The sequence below is a fragment of the Carcharhinus amblyrhynchos genome, chromosome 8, assembly GCF_965287045.1.
Source record: "Carcharhinus amblyrhynchos chromosome 8, sCarAmb.v2.hapA, whole genome shotgun sequence".
Taxonomy (NCBI): Eukaryota; Metazoa; Chordata; class Chondrichthyes; order Carcharhiniformes; family Carcharhinidae; genus Carcharhinus; species Carcharhinus amblyrhynchos.
Window position 1 is genome coordinate 76594782 of NC_137331.1, and position 12743 is coordinate 76607524.

At 42.1% G+C, this 12743-nt stretch overlaps 1 protein-coding gene and 1 long non-coding RNA gene across 2 annotated transcripts in view; one reads left to right on the forward strand and one right to left on the reverse strand.

Moving 5' to 3' along the window:
* The window catches only part of rock1 (Rho-associated, coiled-coil containing protein kinase 1), a 140045-nt gene extending 137280 nt beyond the window's left edge, over positions 1 to 2765 (reverse strand). Inside the window, exon 1 of the mRNA XM_080194293.1 lies at positions 1879 to 2765. Within this exon, the coding sequence (XP_080050419.1) occupies positions 1879 to 1971 (93 nt within the window). The 5' untranslated portion in view covers positions 1972 to 2765. The remainder of the gene's footprint in view (positions 1 to 1878) is intronic.
* Positions 2766 to 2870: 105 nt separating this feature from the next.
* Positions 2871 to 12743, forward strand: part of LOC145347046 (uncharacterized) — a 35588-nt gene continuing 25715 nt past the window's right edge. The window contains exons 1-2 of the long non-coding RNA XR_013887759.1: positions 2871 to 2955; positions 5123 to 5254. This is a non-coding gene — a long non-coding RNA (uncharacterized LOC145347046). The remainder of the gene's footprint in view (positions 2956 to 5122; positions 5255 to 12743) is intronic.

Genomic DNA, 12743 nt, shown 5'->3' on the forward strand with positions numbered 1-12743 from the left:
CCATTTCCAACTAGAAAGCCCAGCCACCTCCCCAATCTTCAACTGCAATACCATCATCAAGTCCTTTCTCAATATCTTGGAGGTCACCAAAATGTCTAACTACATCAGGCATAAGCAACAAAAATGACTAAAAGTCACTAATGAAGGAGAATATCCTGTGATCACAGTCCCCTCCCAAACTTTCAAACCTCACCATCTATAAAAGCATAAGTCATGTTTATGATACAACATATATTTATACAAATCTTTCCACAACCTTTGTGCATTCCAACATGTTTTACAGACTATTAAGGACTTCTTGAAGCGTAGTCACAGTTATATTGCAGTAAACACAACACAAAACTCCAACAAATGACCAGATAATCATTTTAGTGAAAACTATTGACAATGAAGAAAACTCTTCTTCAGATCACGCCATAGGATCTTTTACATTCACCCAAGGGGCAGATGGAATTTTGCTAAGTGGACAATTCCATTTCTTCCAAAAGATGGCACGCCAACAGTACCATAGAACCATGCAATCCCTACAGTGCAGAAGGCGGCCATTCAGCTCATTGAATCTGCACCGACTCTCCGAAAGAACATACCACCAAAAGGCCCTCCCCTCCACCCCACCCTATCCCCATAACCTGCACATTTGCCATGATTAATCCAACTAATCTACACATCTTTGGATTGTGGGAGGAAACTGATGCACCCAGCGGAAACTCACTCAGAACCAGGGACAACGCGCAAACTCACAATGTTTGAATTGAACCCAGGTCCAACCATTGTGCCACCATGCTGCCTGAGTACTCCCTCCGTACTGCACTGTCAACCTAAATTATGTCAGCAAGTCTCAGAGATGGCATCGGAACTCAAAACCTTCTGACTCTGAGGCACGGCTAGCACCTAAAATGCATGATGAAATACTCATGAATTCACTGAATTAATGTGAATTCAAGAAATTCAACAATATTTACAGAGCACTCTGCTTTACCAGCACTTCAGCCACTAGGCTTTTCACCAAGTTGCAGAATGCATACATAACAGAAACTCACCAAATATATCTCAGTAATGTCTCCCAGCTCTTCAATAATTCACAACATAAAGGATAAGAGAAATAAATGTTGCAGAACTAACACTAATGCAGAAGTCACACACCATCCTTATATGTCTACATTCCCACATTGTCATGAAGTCAAAGTCCTAGAAAGCCCTTCCTGACAAAACTGGTAACACCATAGTCTGAAGTACTATACAAGCATACCTCATCACATTTCAGAAGAATTAAAAAAGATTTTTCACTTAAGATGAAAAATTGTGAAAATGTTAAGAAATATTTTGATCTCTCTTGCTCCAAGTTATGCTCTATACTATTCTAGTTAACTTTGAAAGATGCATCTGGTAAATCTCATTCCTGATTTGCCAGGAGTATCAGAAACTATTTAATAACAATTTGGATGTATAAATTTGATTTTTTTTCTGCAACACTTGTAGCAGCATGGGCCTTCTGTATTGCAACCAATACTCCTTACTGATTTGCCTATCAACAGTGATGATTCAAATCATGTTATTATGATTTACTGGTTTAAACTGATCTGATTTTTCAACTGAAGTAACGAAATTCTTCCGATCTGTTATTAAGCAAAAAGCATTATCGTGCATTATAAAGAACACCTACTCAGGATATAGCACATTCAATATATTGGACACTGGTTTATTTTTACATAACCATGAATTCACCAGATTTGATTAGATTAGAAGTAAAATCCTCATTGGTCTTACACATTATATCTGTGGAAAGTAACATGAAGAACACAATCTTGCCTTGAAACATGAAGATCATATTTAAGCCTCTGGTCAACTTAACAGGGCATCAAGAGAAAACTCACTTACCAGCAAACATTCACTGTTCACTTCGCACTTGGGGTCTTTTAACATCAATTCAATCTTTTCAAACCGAGCCTCTAAACTTTCCCCAGATGACATTGTGTCCAGGTTATTTTATAAAGTTTTGTCCCAAACAAAAAGTAAACAATATCGTTACAAAATAAGCACTTCCGACGTGACTTATCAACCTCTTCACGGAATATCCAGCAGGGATAGATGTATCTGAACGTCGATGCAAACGGCTTCACAGCATTATTTCACCCAACAGTCTTTTTTTCCCCAATCGGAACCATAAAAACTTTCAGGAAGCTTCTGCGAATTATCAGTCGCATATTTCTTTTTAAATTATATATGTAGAGAAAAAATAAATAGAAGAAAAAAACTTTTCAAGTTTCAAGTTCCTCTTCAAAGTCTCAACAGGGCAGTGGCTCGTTTACAAAAAAAAGTACTGAAAATATATTTATTTATATATAGATTCGTCAACTCGGTATTTTAAAACAGTAGAAATGGGTAATTTGGTTTAAAATTACAGTTGATACTGAAGAAAGCACCTTGCCAAGCCTCAAGTTACAGGCCTGAGCAGCACATCTGGTCCCTTGACAGCTTCAGCCCAGGAAAACGAACTTCTGCAAATATTTCTTCACAGCAGCTAACACGGCGCGCGTTTAACATCCTGTGTGCCCATCGCTTCACATAAAGCTCGATTCGCAAATAAGCAGCCAGCTCGAAAACCTCAACGAGACTTTAGAAAAATAAACAAAAGCAGGTTGTTAATCACCGGCTTCTCTCTCAAAGGCGGCGACGAAGATGCAGGACAATCTTTTCTTCTCTTCCTGAAAACGCACCCGTCAAATGCAACTTTCTTTTCCTGATCAACATGTCCGCCTTCCTGTTCAAACCCCTCGGAGGAAGCCAGCCGGCCCGCCGCCACTGCGCAGGCGCCAACTAGGCCTCGCCTCACACTCAGCCAGCCTGACAAAACAGGGGTCCGACTCTGTCTGTCTCTCTCTCTCTTTCTCAGGGCCCTGACAGAAATTAAACGCAGAAAAACGTTTGCCTGTCAGCAAAACACGGGGCGGCACGGTAAGCACAGTGGTTAGCACTGCTGCTTCACAGTTCGAGTAGATCTGGGTTCGACCCCCGGCTCGGGTCACTGTCTGTTTGGGGTTTGCACGTTCTCCGTGTGTCTGCGTGGGTTTCCTCTGGCTGCTCTGGTTTCCTCCCACAGACCAAAGATGTGTGGGTTAAGTTGATTGGTCATGCTAAAAATTGCCCTTAGTGCCCCTGAGATGTGTAGGTTAGAGGAATTAGTGGGTAAAATATGTAGGAATATGGGTGTAGGGCCTGGATGGGTTTGTGGTTGGTGCAGACTCAGTGGGCCAAATGCCCTTTTCTGTACTGTCAGGTTTCTATGAAAACATGAAGGAATGCTGACTTGGGGACTTGACATTTTGTCAAGAGTTTCAGGAGGACTATCTTCATCTGTTAGGTCTCAAAGATTGCCTTTTTCCTCTCATGAGGTGCTTCTTTAAAGGTGGAGAGACTTTGATGTTGGTGGGGGAGATGGAATGGGATAGAGTTCATGTTTGAAGCAGTCCAAAACTTTCTGTCCACAAACATGGATGCCAAAGGAAAGACTGGGCACATAGATGGCTGGAGTCAGGGAATGGGCCAGTCAGAAAGAGATGTGATGCCAGAGGAGGGGGCAAAGTTATCAAGGGATTTTGAACTAAAGGCAAGGGTTTTGAAGTCAATATGTTGAGGAGATGCACAAATGAAGATGGAAATGTTGAAAGGGGAGTGCAGAATATTATGTGTGCTGCAGAGTTTTAAACATTAGGATTTTGGAGATTGCAAAGCAGCAAGTGAAGTCAAATATGAATTGACAAAACTACATTTATGGCTTTCTGAGACTGACGTTGATGTGGGCAGTGTTGCAAATCTGACTGAAAGCAGCATGGTGATGCATAGGATGTGGGAGTTAGAAGTCAGCTCAGGATTGAACAGCATGTCAAGATAGCAGATAGTCAGATTCTGTTTGGGTATTGCTGCTGGATCAGTTGCAAAATAATAGATTTTATAACAGGATGAAGACAATATTGTTGCTGTTGCTGATATTGAGTTAGAGTAAGATGGGTCAGACATGTTTACTTCTGAAATATTAATTCATAGAAAAACTGTAGAAATTAAAAAGCGTTTGTTTCCCCAAACCTTATGACGTAGGTGATTTTCTCATCAGACCCCTGCCAACCATGAAATTGCGTTTATGTTACCCACAATGTCTGATTCCACCGTGAGATTGATAACTTTTTGAGTGAAACAAGTTGCATTTTTATTACCTTACATGTAACCAAATATCCCAAAGAACTTTTTAGATAGGTGACACGGTGGTGCAATGGTTAGCACTGCTGCCTGACAGTGCCAGTGACCTGGGTTCGATTTCCTGTTTGGGTCACTGTCTGTGTAGAGTTTGCACATACTCCCCCTGTCTGCATGGGTTTCCTCCATGTGCTCCGGTTTCCTCCCATATTCAAAGATGTGCGGGTTAGGTGGATTGGCCATGCTAAATTGTCCCTTACTGTAAGGGGACTAGCTAGGGTAAATGTATGGGAATAGGGTCTGGGTGAGATTGTGGTCGGTGTACTCTCAATGGGTTGAATGGCCTCCTTCTACACAGTAGGATTTTATAGATATGAATTGATGCCAAGCAATGGAATCAGACGAAAGATAGGTTAAGACATTTAACTGGTGATGGTGAAATCTAGCTTTCAAGATGTCAGGGATTTCCCTTGCAGCAACAGGAACAAGAATTTTAAAAGGCCCGAAAGGTAGAAATCTGCCTAGCCACAGTAACAAGAATTCAAAAAAGGCTGAAAGATTGATATCTGCCTAGCAACAGGAACAGGCAGCATTTCCATGGGCAAGCAAGACTCGAAAAGTGGACAGGGCATACCAACTGTGTGAAAACATTTAAAGATGATTAGATGTGAATTGCTGTAGTAGTAGAAACAGATTACTTAGATGACTACTATAGAAATTACACAAGCAGAAACAGTTTACCTAAATGACTGATTCAGGGCTACAGAAATGTTAAACTCCACAAAAGGAAGTAATCCAATTTCTGTAGTCAGCCAAGTCTCGAGGTTGAAGTAACAAATATGGAAAATCAGAAGCGAGTCCCCATCTCACAGCGAGGAGGTTAGGATCCATTTCAATGCTAAGGGGTCATATAACATCTTTTATTTCTCAGAGATGCTATAGTGTTACATCAAAGCCTTAAAGCCAAGGCATTGGAGGAAACCTTCGTAAAGGCATAAAATATCTCTTCGCTGGACAAAGAGAAGACAATTCCCAGACTTGATCATCAGCCCTGTATTGTGTGGTAACTATAAGCTGAGTTTGACTTTTTGATATATTTAATTTGAATGTTGTTGGGAAAAGGAAAGTTTTAGCGAGTTCAGGGATTGTAGATACATTTTGGAGCAAGAGGTAATTTCTACATAAACTGTGTGTGTGCTTAGTTATTCATGTACTGAAGTGTATTAAGAGTATTGTAGTCCTTTTCACTAGTATTTTTCATTTCTTTTAAGTTCATAAATATTCTTTAATGACTGTTCATATGATGACTGGACTGTTTTCTCACTGGGGTTTTACCTGATTCACAACATTAAAAAAAAACTATACACCATCACGAACAGGTGTTTCAAGTTGGGACATCTTTACGGGTAACATCAGCGTGATTCATGACTAAGGTGACTACTGAAAGAGGAAAGAAAGGTCGTGAGACCATGAAGTGAATGAAGCTGGTGAGGAGAGAGGACATAATGCAAAGGAATTGGAAGTGCAGAATGCGCATATTAGCAAATATGGCTGGAGGAAGTTACAGAGGGAGGAAGCGGTGAGGCCAAGGAAGTATTTGGAACAAGAATTTACATTCAGTGTCTGCAGAGGATGGGAAATCAGTAGAGATTAGTAGGGATGTGGATGATAAGGATTGGGAAATATTACACAATACAGACACAGGAGGCAAGATTTTGGGTTACTTACACCCTGTGAAAGGTAAAATTTAGGATCAGTAGAGTGTTTGAGTAATCAAACCTGATAAAGAAATAGTATGAAGAAAAGCTGTTGCAGAAGATCTGCTATTTAAAATAATGTAGTAAGAAGTCTCACAACACCAACAGGTTTATTTGGTAGCAAAATCCACTAGCTTTCAGAGTGCTGCTTCTTCATCAGGTGAAGGCCGCCTTGGAGAATGCTTACCCGAATACGCTGAAGGAAAGGATGTCCCAAGGCATGGTACATTGGGGAGACCCTATGACAACGGATGAATGAACACCACTCGATAATCACCAGGCAAGAGTGTTCTCTTCCTGTTGGGGAACGCTTCAGCGGTCACAGGCATTCGGCTTCTGATCTTCGGGTAAGTCTTCTCCAAGGCAGTTTCACGAAACACGAAGTGCAGAGTCGCTGAGCAGAGACAGATAGCCAAGTTCCGCTCACATGAGGACAGCCTTAACTGGGACCTTGGGTTCATGTCACACTATCTGTAACCCCCATAATGACTTGCCTGGGCTTGCAAAATCTTGCTAATTGTCCTGTCTGGAGACAATACACATCTCTTTAACCTGTGCATAACGCTCTCTCCACTCACATCTTCTGTACCTTTAAGAGTTGATTAGCTGTAAAGACTCGCATTCCAATCATTATTTTGTAAATTGAGTTTGTGTCTTCATATGCCCTGTTTGTGAATAGAACTCCCACTCAGTTGACAAAGGGGCAGCGCTCCGAAAGCTAGTGGATTTTGCTACCAAATAAACCTGTTGGATTTTAACCTAGTGTTGTGAGACTTCTTACTGTGTTTATCCCAGTCCAATGCTGGCGTGTCTACATCATTAAAAATAATCACAGGTCAGCTTTGTATTGTTCTCTTTTCTGTTTTTATTTAGACTCTTTCTGTTCCCTCTTAACACCATCACATCCATTCCTTACTTAGATTTTTTTGTAATATTCATTTGTGGGATATGGGTGTCACTGGCTAGGCAGCATTTATATTGCCCATCTGAGAGTGCTGTGCAATTGCAAATGCAGAAAGATTTTTTTTGTCTGAGAAGATGTATAACAACTTCCTTAAAAACAGTAAAATAAAATAAAAATACTGCAGATACTGGAAACCTGGAACATAAACAGAAAATGCTGGAAAAACTCATTAATTTTGGCATCATTGGAGAGAGAAACAGAAATAACATCTGGGATTCAATATTTCCCCATTGCCATGCATTTGTTTTTCTTTTTGAGTAGAGTACTTCAATACAAGAGTTCAGTTCCTTTTGGGAAGTTATTATCGAATGTACTTCTATCACTTTTACAGGAAGTGCACTCCAGGTCATATCAACTCTGAGTAAAAATAAATCCTTGTTTAGCCCTGGACTCCTTGGACAATTAATTACTTGTTATGATCTCAGTAGAGAGCAGTAACATTCTTGGATTTTTTTGGAACTTTGAAAACTTCGGTATCTACTAAAAAAAATGAAGCCGCAACATTCACTCTTTAAAACAAAATAATTTTACTGCACAAATATCAAAGAACATGAATGTTCATCACTAATTTTTTTTCATCAGTCTGGTTAAACATGATAAAAGTACAATCAACAGTTTTAAGTTTATTTATTATTGTCATAAGTAGGCTTACATTAACACTGCAGTGAAGTTACTTATCCTCAAATGATTCAATGAAAAGTGCAGGCCGGTTGCCAGAAGCAGCACCAGGCATACCTAAAATCACATGTCAACCTTGTGAGGCTACAACAGAGGATTACTTGCGTGCAGAAGCAGCATATAACAGAGTTAAGTGATCGCACAACCAGTAGATCAAATCTAAGCCCTACAGTCCTGTCACATCCATGATGGTGGATAACTAAAGAACTAACATGAGGAGCAGGAGGCTCCACAAAATATCCCCATCATCAATGATGGAGGAGCCCATACATAGTGCAAAAGACAAGTATTTGCAACAATCTTCAGTCAGAAGTACTGAATGGATGATCCAACTCAACCCCCTCATGAGGTGCTCAGTATCATGGATTCCAATCTTCAGCCATTATGATTCATTTCATGTCATGTCAAGAAATGGCTGAAGGCACGAGATACCAAAAATGCAGTGGGCTCTGACAACATTCCAGCAGCAGTATTGAAGACTTATGCTCCACCTCTAGCAAAGCTGTTCCAGTACAGCAACAAGACTGGCACCTACCTCACAATTTTCAGATATGTCCTGTCCACTAGAAGCAGGGCAAATCCAGCCATGAAAATTACTGCCCCATCAGCCTATTCACATTCATCACAAAGTGACAGTATCATCAACAGTGCTATCATGCAGCACTTACACAGCATTAATCACACAACTTGGGTTCTGCCTGGACCACTCAGCTCCTGACCTCATTGCAGTCTTGATCCAAGCATGGACAAAAGAGTGAAACTCTAGCGGCAAAATGAGAGTGACTGTCCTTGACATCATGTGTAACTCCATGGAGCACTGACGCCAAGGGAATCATGGTGGAAATCTCTCCACTGGTTAGAGTCATACCTAGCACAACAGAAGATGGTTGTGTTCATTAGAGGTCAATCACGTCAGTCATGGGACATTGCTGCAGGAGTTCCTCAGGGCAGGATCCTCAGCCCACACAGCTGCACCAGCTTCATTGATGCACTCATTTCGTGATTACGTCAGAAATGGGAAAGTTCACTGATAATTGCAGTTCAGTATCATTCACTACTCCTCAGATATTGAAGCAGTCCATGTCCATACACAGCAAGAACTGGACAACAGTTGGGCTGAAAAGTGGCAAGTAACATTTGTGCCACAAAAGTGCCATTCAATGACCATCTCCAACAAGAGACAATATTCGATGGTATTATCATCATTGAATCTCCACTATCAACACCCTGGTGGCTACAATTAGTTAGAAAATTAACAGGATCAGCCATTTGAATGCTTTGGCTTCACGTGCAGGTCAGAGGCTGGGAATTCTGTGGTGAGTAAGAACATAAGAAATAGGAGGAGTAGGGAGTGAAGAAGTTCCTCCTCAACTCCGTTCTAAACCACCCCCCCCTTTATCTTGAGGCTATGCCCCCTAGTCCTACTATCCTTTGAGCGGGAAGAGTCTCTCCACCTCTATCCTATCCATCCCATTCATCATCTTATACGTCTCAATGAGATCTCCCCTCATTCTTCTAAACTCTAACGAGTACAAGCCTAGTTTATTCAGCCTCTCCTCATAGCTCAACCCCCTCAACTCCGGCATCAGCCTAGTAAACCTCCTCTGCACTCCCCCCCAAGGCCAAAATATCCTTGCGTAAGTACGGCGCCCAAAACTGCACACAGTACTCCAGCTGCAGCCTCACCAATGCCCTATACAGCCGCAGCAAGACCTCCCTACTTTTATATTCAATCCCCCTCGCTATGAAGGCCCGCATCCCATTAGCCTTCCTGACCACCTGCAAGCTGGGTTTTTGCGACTCATGCACAAGGACCCCAAGGTCCCTCTGCACCGTCACCTGCTGCAGTTTTTCGCCACGTAAGTAATAATCCTTCCTACCACTATTCCTACCAAAGTGGACCACCTCGCACTTGCCAACATTAAATTCCATTTGCCATTCCGATGGTCAAAAAGGACAGTAGGAGGCGAGGTAATAAGCCGTGGATAACAAAGGAGGTGAAGGAAAGTGTTAAATTAAAAGCGGAGGCATTTAGAGTAGCTAAGAGTAGTGGGCGAGAAGAGGATTGGGAGAGGTTTAAATGTCAACAAAGATTGACAAGATGATAAAGAAGGGTAGGAGAAACTATGAAGCTGGGCTAGCGCTTAATATAAAAAAGGATAGCAAGAGTTTTTATAAATATACAAAAAGGAAGAGGCTGGCTAGGGTGAACGTTGGTCCCTTAGAGGATGAGAAGGGGGACTTAGGGGATGGGAATGTGGCTGAAGTCCTGAATAACTTTTTTGTTTCTGTCTTCACGGAGGAGGACGTGAGTAATTTGCCGGGTGTTAGAGATGGAAAGGTGGTAGGACTGGAGGGTCTTAATGACATTACTGTTACTAGAGAGGAGGTGCTCGACAGACTGGAGGGACTGATTGTGGACAAGTCCCCAGGACCGGATGGAATACATCTGAGGGTTCTGAAAGATATGGCGGAGGTGATAGTAGATGCCTTGGTGGTTATTTTCCAGACGTTGCTGGATTCCGGGGAAGTGCCGGAAGATTGGAAAGCGGCTAATGTTACGCCGTTGTTTAAGAAGGGTGCCAGGCAAAAGGCAGGGAATTATAGGCCGGTTAGTTTAACGTCTGTTGTAGGTAAAATGTTAGAATCCGTCATCAAGGAGGAAATAGCGAGGCATCTTGAGAGGAATTGCTTGATAGAGCAGACGCAGCACGGTTTTGTTAAAGGGAAGTCGTGTCTGACAAATTTACTGGAGTTCTATGAGGATGTGTCTAGGGCGGTGGATAGAGGAGAGCCGGTGGATGTGGTCTTTCTGGATTTTCAGAAGGCGTTTGACAAGGTACCTCACAGGAGGTTATTGCAGAAGGTCAGGGGACATGGAGTTGGGGGTAGGGTGTTAGCGTGGATAGAGGATTGGTTGTCAAATAGGAGGCAGAGAGTGGGGGTCAATGCGTGCTATTCGGATTGGCGGATGGTGACTAGTGGAGTGCCTCAGGGGTCGGTGCTGGGGCCTCAGCTATTTACCATTTATATAGATGATCTGGAGGAGGGAACCAAGTGTAGGGTGTCGAAATTTGCTGATGACACCAAGATTGGAGGAAAGGCAAATTGTGCGGAGGGTGTGGAGAGTCTACAGAAGGATCTAGATAGAGTAAATTACATCGAGGCTTGCTAAAGCCTGCAGTCTGTAAATTCCCCGTTCAACATAATTGTCTCTAGCATCTTAAATGTAGTCACTTGGAACATAGAACGTTACAGCGCAGTACAGGCCCTTCGGCCTTCGATGTTGCGTCGACCTGTGAAACCAACCTAAAGCCCATCTAACCTACACTATTCCAATATCATCCATATGTTTATCCAATGACCATTTAAATGCCCTTAATATTGGCGAGTCCACTACTGTTGCAGGCAGGGCATTCCACGCCCTTACTACTCTCTGAGTAAAGAACCTACCTCTGATATCTGTCCTATATCTATCATCCCTCAATTTAAAGCTATGTCCTCTCGTGTTAGCCATCTCCATCTGAGGAAAAAGGCTCTCACTGTCCACGCTATCTAATCCTCTGATCATCTTGTATACCAAGTAACCTCTTAACCTTCTTCTGTCTAACGGAAACAGCCTCAAGTCCCTCAGCCTTTCCTCATAAGACCTTCCCACCATACCAGGCAACATCCTGGTAAGTCTCCTCTGCACCCTTTCCAATGCTTCCACATCCTTCCTATAATGCGGCAACCAGAATTGTATGCAATACTCCAAGTGCGGCTGCACCAGAGTTTTGTACATTTGCAACATGACCTCACGGCTCCAAAACTTAATCCCTTTACCAATAAAAGCTAACATACCGTACACCTTCTTAACAACTCTATCAGCCTGGGTGCCAACTTTCAGGGATCTACGCACATAGACACTGAGATCTCTCTGCTCATCCACACTACCAAGTATCTTACCATTAGTCCAGTACTCTGTATTCCTGTTACTCCTTCCAAAGTGAATCACTTCACACTTTTCAGCATTAAACTCCATTTGCCAGCTCTCAGCCTAGCTCTGCAGCTTATCTGTATCCCTCTGTAACCTGCAACATCCTTCCGCACTGTCCACAACTCCACCGACTTTAGTGTCATCCACAAATTTACTAACACATCTTTCTATGCCCTCATCCAGGTCATTTATAAAAATGACAAACAGCAGTGGCCACAGAACAAATCCTTGTGGTACACCGGGTCCAAGTTCTGCCGATTCTAATGTTCTTGCATTTGTAACTCTTTCATTCTCTCTCAATCTCTCTTCTCAGCTTGGCTACCCCAGGGATGACCTTACTCTTAATTAAAATTCTTCAGTTAGCAACAGCTTTTAAACCCTTTCAGCTAACATAGGGAATGTTAACTGAATTTTGCTTTAACGAGTATTGTTTCTTAACGTGTATATATCCAAAGCATACTGTTCATAGAGAAGGAAAGAACAGGGTGCAGATTGTAGTGTTGCAGTCAGAGCTACGGTGTAGAGAAAGATCAACTTAGTGTGAGGTACATCCATTCAGAAGCCTGATGGCAGAAGGGAAGAAGCTGTTCCTGAGTCGATTGGTACGTGACCTCAGACTTTTATATTTTTTTCCCCAATGGAAGAAGGTGGAAGAGAGGTTGTATAGGGTCCTTGATTATGCTGGCTGCTTTTTCGAGGTAATGGGAAGTGTAGCCAGGGTCAATGGATGGGAGGCTGATTTGTGTGATGGATTGGGCTTCACCCTAACATAAAATAGTGACCTTATTTTCCCCAAAAAACACATGTACCATCGTATATTTTAAATCTTCTGGTTACTAACCCTCTTGCCAGTGAAAACAGTTTATCTCTATCCACTCTATCAAACCCCAAATAATTGTGAACACCTTATTAAATTCCCCAAGACCTTTTTGACTCTTAAGACAATCCCACCTTCTCCAGTTTCTTTTGTCAATAATAACATTCCAACAAATCTCCACTACATCCTCTCCAAGGCCTTAACATCCTCCTATCATTCTCATAATACTCTTGCTGAGGTCCAACTAGTTTAAAGGTTTTGAGACCTTTCTTGCTTGTTACAATCCCAGTTGATGTTAGTACTGGCCAAGAAGGTTCAAGAAAGGAGTCCTGGTTCAAAAGAGCATAACTTTTACCC